We start from the raw sequence: 5,177 nt of genomic DNA, 5'->3' as shown, positions 1-5,177 counted from the left end.
CGTGGGGTACCTGCTGAACCTCTCCTGAACTACTGGGGGTAGGGTCACAAACACTGTCAGAACCAGGAGAAGCAGGAGTGGCAGCAGAGATGCTGCTGGGATTCACTGCTCTGTTTCAGGGCACAGGCAATGTGATGCCAAAATCAGTGATGCCTTGTGTGCGGGTAGAAGAGGGTCCTGCCTGCAGCCTGCCTGCACTCTGCCCACAGCCTCCTTCCCCCCTGCCCCCGGTGCAGGCTCTGGTGCCGTGCCTCCCAGCTGGACAAGTGCAGCACTGTTCAGGGAAGTGGAGTGCCCACCCGGGGCTGGCACAGCCTTTGGGGCTGGCAGGGACAGCATGCCTCTGCCAGCAGTCCCAGGGGGCGGTCCTGCAGCGGGTGAGGGGCAAGGGGTCCACAGCCAGAAATCCCCTGTCTGCTAGACATAGCTTCCCTGTGGCTGGGGAGGGGCTGCTTCCTCCTCACAATGCTCGCAGAGAAGCTGGGAGGCGTGGGCAGCCCTCCACACCAACCTGGAGCAGTTCCCCTCTCTGTCAGGCCTCACACGGGTGCGTCAGACCTCAGCTTCTTCCTGGTCATGCCAGTGCAGAGGGTCACCAAGTACCCACTGCTGCTGGGGAAGATCCTGGAGAACACCCCCGCCAGCGCCAGCGCCCACGCAGCCCTGCAGGCAGCCGTCCGCGCCATGGCCCAGGCCAACGCCAACATCAACGAGTACAAGCGGCGCAGGGAAGTAGGTGAGCGGGCGGGGGGCACGGCCTCTGGGAAGCCCCGGCCCAGCCCTCCGTGGTGTTGCACTAACTCCCACTGAAATCTGGTCAAAGCTCTCCTTCCCTGCCAGGTGGAGCCACAGGCTCATGCAGGCAGCTCCTGGCACTGCTCTGGTCCTGAAAATGCCACTCGAGGCAAGACCTGAAGGCTGCAGGGGCAGGGTGGCGTTGGAGGCACGGAGCACAAAACCAGTCTGTCTGCATTCTTCGAGCTGGGGAACAGGGAGGAACAGTTCTGCCCTTGGGATAGGAGAAATCAGGCTCCCCACAAACAGGAGCTCACTCTCTTTTGGTTTTCATAGTGCTTTCCCCCAGGCTGCCCTTCTTTGATGTGGGTTGTGCTTATCCTGTTGATCACGACTTGTCAGCTCCAGGACCTCGGTGCCGCTCACCCACGTCACCCACTCAGGCTGTTGGGGACGCTACCCTGAAGTTTCCTCTTCTGACCTTTTTTTCCTCCCACCTTGTGTGCCCTGACCCGAGGCAGCAACCAAATACGCCAAGGCCGAGCCGCTGACGCTGCGGGGCCGCCTCGCCCGCCTCAACACGCACTCCATCGCCAAGAAGACCACGCGCCTGAGCCGCCTCCTCATGCACGAGGCCGGCATCGTGGCCAAGGTGGGCAGCCCGCACCCCGCCGCCTCCACTTGGGCCGTTTCTGGGGCTTTCGGCTGCCTCCCCAGCAGAGCAGGGCTCGCGGAGCTGAGGTGGCCAGTGCTGACACCCGGTGGCCCGCGTGCTCACGGGAGCCACCGTCCCGTTTTCGAGCAGTCTAAGGGTGGCTCCTGGTCCTCCACCCCAAGGACCTGTAGGATGGAAGGGATACAGGCACACACCTCGCTCCCTGCCTCAGAGCACTGCAGGGGAGTGCTTTGGCTCCCAAAGCACCCCCAGGCAGCCCTGCAAAAGAAAAGATGCCCTGGTGTTCCCCAGCACCACAACCACACCAAAAGCCTTAGATCTTGACCCTTTTTAGATTCCTGGAGCTTCACAGGATCTCCCCTTCCTGTCCCCAGCACTGTGAGCTTCAGACAGGTGCCTGGCTGCTACCCAGTGAGGGGCACCAGCCCTGCCCATGCTGGGGATAATCTGCCTCTTGCCTTGCAGACGGAGGACAGGGAATATGATGACCTGGAGGAGAAGTTCCAGTACATGGTGTCCAGCGTGGCTGTGCTGAAGGAGAATGTGACATCCTATATGGGCCATTTAGAGGTAAAACCCTGATAGCTTGCAGGGATTTGGTCCTACATGGGCTTTGGGACCTGTTTCTTGGGGTTGCAGAATACTCTCAAGCCCTGGAGACCACTATTATTTGGGGATGTTCAGTGACTTGCCTTTGTTAGCTAAAGATGGGCTGGGGGCTTGCACAACATCAGAGGTGCCATTTGAGACTAATCGGTCCTTAAGCTTGTCAGCATTTCAAGGCATTAAATAGCTGGGAAGGCTAAGTGCTCTTCAGCCTGGGAATTCTTGCATAACAGGTATAAGGCAGAAGCAGCCTCAAAATGGGAAAACAACAAACTTCCCTTCTGAGATAACCCAGCTGAGTAGCTGCTGTGATTTTCTCATGGAACTCCCTTGGGGCATCTGAGGGAAGTAAAAGTATGAGCAATGGCAAAACTTGAAATCCCCAGATACTGTATTATCAGGAAAGTCTCAGGAAATGGCAGAGGGTTCATAAAGCAGCAATTCAGGGGTTGGAAAGACCTCGTAGGAAAATATTGGCAAAGGCTCCCCTTATAGGATTAGGAAGGAGGAAAAGGGGACAGAGACTCCCTGTAGCCCGAAGAGCAGGTAAAATTGGATTACAATAGAAAACAGGAGGATGTCAATCTGTGTGACAGTGAGATGTGGCATCAGCTAGCAGGACAGGGTATGACCATTCCTTGGGACATCAAGTGCTCCTGGTGACCTGCCTGGCAGTGTCCCTCAGGGAGCTGCATCTCTAAGCCAGCTTCTTGGCTTCAGCCAGGACATTGCATGCCTGCAGATAGGCTGGGCAGCCTAGGTAATAAGCTGTGGTTAGGAGACATGCTGGAGCTTGGATGCCACTTCAGAGGAGATGCTGGTGGTGGAAGGTGGGGCTGCATGCTTGCCCCATCTCTCCCCCTCTGCAAGCTTCTCAAAGACATCCTGAGGAGATGAAGGTGTTCAGAGACAGTCTGGCCTGTCCCTCTTGTGCATCTGTCTGTACCAGTGCCCCCATTGCAAGGGGTGGGGGCAAATCTTGGTTCATAAGATGATCACAGCCAGCTCTACTCATGTAAGAGCCCCTGTAGGGTTGAGGGAAATTTCCCACACAGGTCTCAGAGCTGCCACTTTCTGTTCAAAGGGTCAATCCCCTTCCCTTTTTATATTCCCATCTCCAGTCCCTCTTGTGGCAAGGAGGACTACAAAGGAAAGGTTTCCTAACCATGACCACAAGCAAAAAGACAGAATCTGGGACAGAGATGAGGGCGCTCAGAAAGGGCCAAACAGCTCCTGCTGCTGCAGGACTGACAGCAGGAGCAGTGCTCCAAGGGGCAGCAAGCAGCAGGCTGGGGCTCCAGGAGCTCAGTGCTCCACTCTCTGGGTCTAGAGACTGTAGGTCAAAATCTGCCTCCAGACAGGAAGGTGGCAGCTGCCCACAGTTAACGTTGGAGCAGTCTCTCGAAGTGAAGGATGGTCTCCACCCAAACCACCCCAACTGCTTTCCTTTCCCACCAGCCTCACTCTCCATGTAGATTCAGGGAAAAGTTTTTGTACACAAATACAGGAAACTCGATGGAGCTACTGGTGCACCAACCCCAAATGTCAAAGCCTCAGGCAACACCAAGCTGGGGCAGGCTGCCTGGGGACACAGGGCAGCCTCGGCTTCCTTACCGGGGTACGAGTGCTTTTGCAAGCTGGTGCATAACCCCTGCTTGAGGGGAGAGGTTTGTTATCACTTAGGTGAGCTCCCTGGCTTGCAGACTAGAGTGGCCTGGAGCATCAGTCCCACTGGGCTGCTAGCACCCTGCACTCAGATCGGGACATTGGTGCGTCTCTGGAACACAGGGACAGGTTACAGATGAGTTAGCCAGCACTGGGCAGCATCTGCAGGTCAGGTCTGATGACTTTCTCCCTTCCAGGCGTTCCTGTTGCCCACCCCACACAAGTGGGAGCTGCAGCTTGATGAGGGACCTGCCCAGCAGTACCACCGCTTTGCAGAACACCTCCACCACACTGTTTTCCCAGAGTTTGTGAGTGCTCTTCCCCTCCGCTTCTCCTCCAGGGTCACACCCAAGCATCATGCTCACAACTTCTGCCTGGGTACAGCAGGAGCTGGCTCCAGGGTGGGGCAGCAAGGACCCCAGAGCAGGCAGTGTTCTCACCAACAGCCATAGTTCCCTGGGGGCTGAACGTGAAGGGACAGGTTACAGGGTCCACCAGCAAGCCCAGACAGACAAAGCAAAGAACCAGCTCCAGGATCCATCCAAGAAACAAAAGGAGACACGTCATGGCTACAACACAACTCTAAAGTTCATCCAGGGCTGGAGCCAAACTGCAATGTCCACATGATGGGTCCATCCAGGAGCTGAGCTACCTACAGCAGAGGTCCCAGGTCCTCACAGGAGACGTGGGCAGAAATCAGCCCACGCACAGCAATGCTCAAGAAGCAGCTGAAGGCCCTTAAATGGGCTGTGGGCAGGGTGGGGCTGGAGACCTCAGCTGAGGCTGGTCTGGACTATTAACTACTGGTGATTTCAGGGCCCTGACATGTTCATGGCCAGCCATGTGGGGCTGCAGCGGAGCACAGGATGATGGGAAACCAGGTGTACTGTTCATGAGACTCACATGAAGCCTTTGACACCAAACCTCAGTCCAACCTACCCACACCTTGTGGGCGCCTGTGCTCGCCTTTGGGTGCCCAAGAGCCCCCCATCTGTCTCCACCACCCCAGCATGGTTCTCCAGCACTCCCTCTTGGGTGGATGCAGTCAGGGAGGTTTTCAGAGCAGTGAAGAGTGTGGCTGGGCAGCCTGAACCCCACATTTGAGTGCTGGCACCCCCAGGGAGTGCCAGCATGGGGAGGGAGGGCAGCTGCTTGGGATACCCATGCAGATCCCGGGCTGAGGACCTCTGTCAAACCAGGACAGAGCGTGAGGGTCCTACCTGATCGCTTGTGTGGGGCAGAGGTTTTGAACTGTGGCATGCATGACTGCTCTCTACCGAGAGTCTGCTTTGGCTGGCAAACTCTGTGCCTGCAGGGAAGACTGCCCCACACCACACAAGTGCTCCAACAGGTCCCTGAGCTCTTTCTCCTGCGTCAGACGGTGCCCCATGCAGACAGCTCTGCCTTTCTGGGAGGCTCATGTGGAGATTCAGGTTCTCTTGCCCCACAGAAGCGCCGGCTGGACCGGCTGGGGGGGTTGCCCCCCTCCCGCGCC

General features: G+C 57.2%; 1 protein-coding gene across 1 annotated transcript in view; it reads left to right on the top strand.

Moving 5' to 3' along the window:
* The window catches only part of ARHGEF37 (Rho guanine nucleotide exchange factor (GEF) 37), a 10,076-nt gene that overhangs the window by 1,826 nt on the left and 3,073 nt on the right, over window positions 1-5,177 (top strand). The window contains 4 exon segments of the mRNA XM_008945362.1: window positions 537-736; window positions 1,257-1,387; window positions 1,877-1,981; window positions 3,880-3,990. Coding sequence (XP_008943610.1) covers window positions 537-736; window positions 1,257-1,387; window positions 1,877-1,981; window positions 3,880-3,990 — 547 coding nt within the window.

This window comes from Merops nubicus, unplaced genomic scaffold (assembly GCF_000691845.1).
Source record: "Merops nubicus isolate BGI_N331 unplaced genomic scaffold, ASM69184v1 scaffold36538, whole genome shotgun sequence".
NCBI lineage: Eukaryota > Metazoa > Chordata > Aves > Coraciiformes > Meropidae > Merops > Merops nubicus.
The sequence above is the reverse complement of the archived record's forward strand: the minus strand, read 5'-3'. Positions and strand labels throughout refer to the sequence as shown.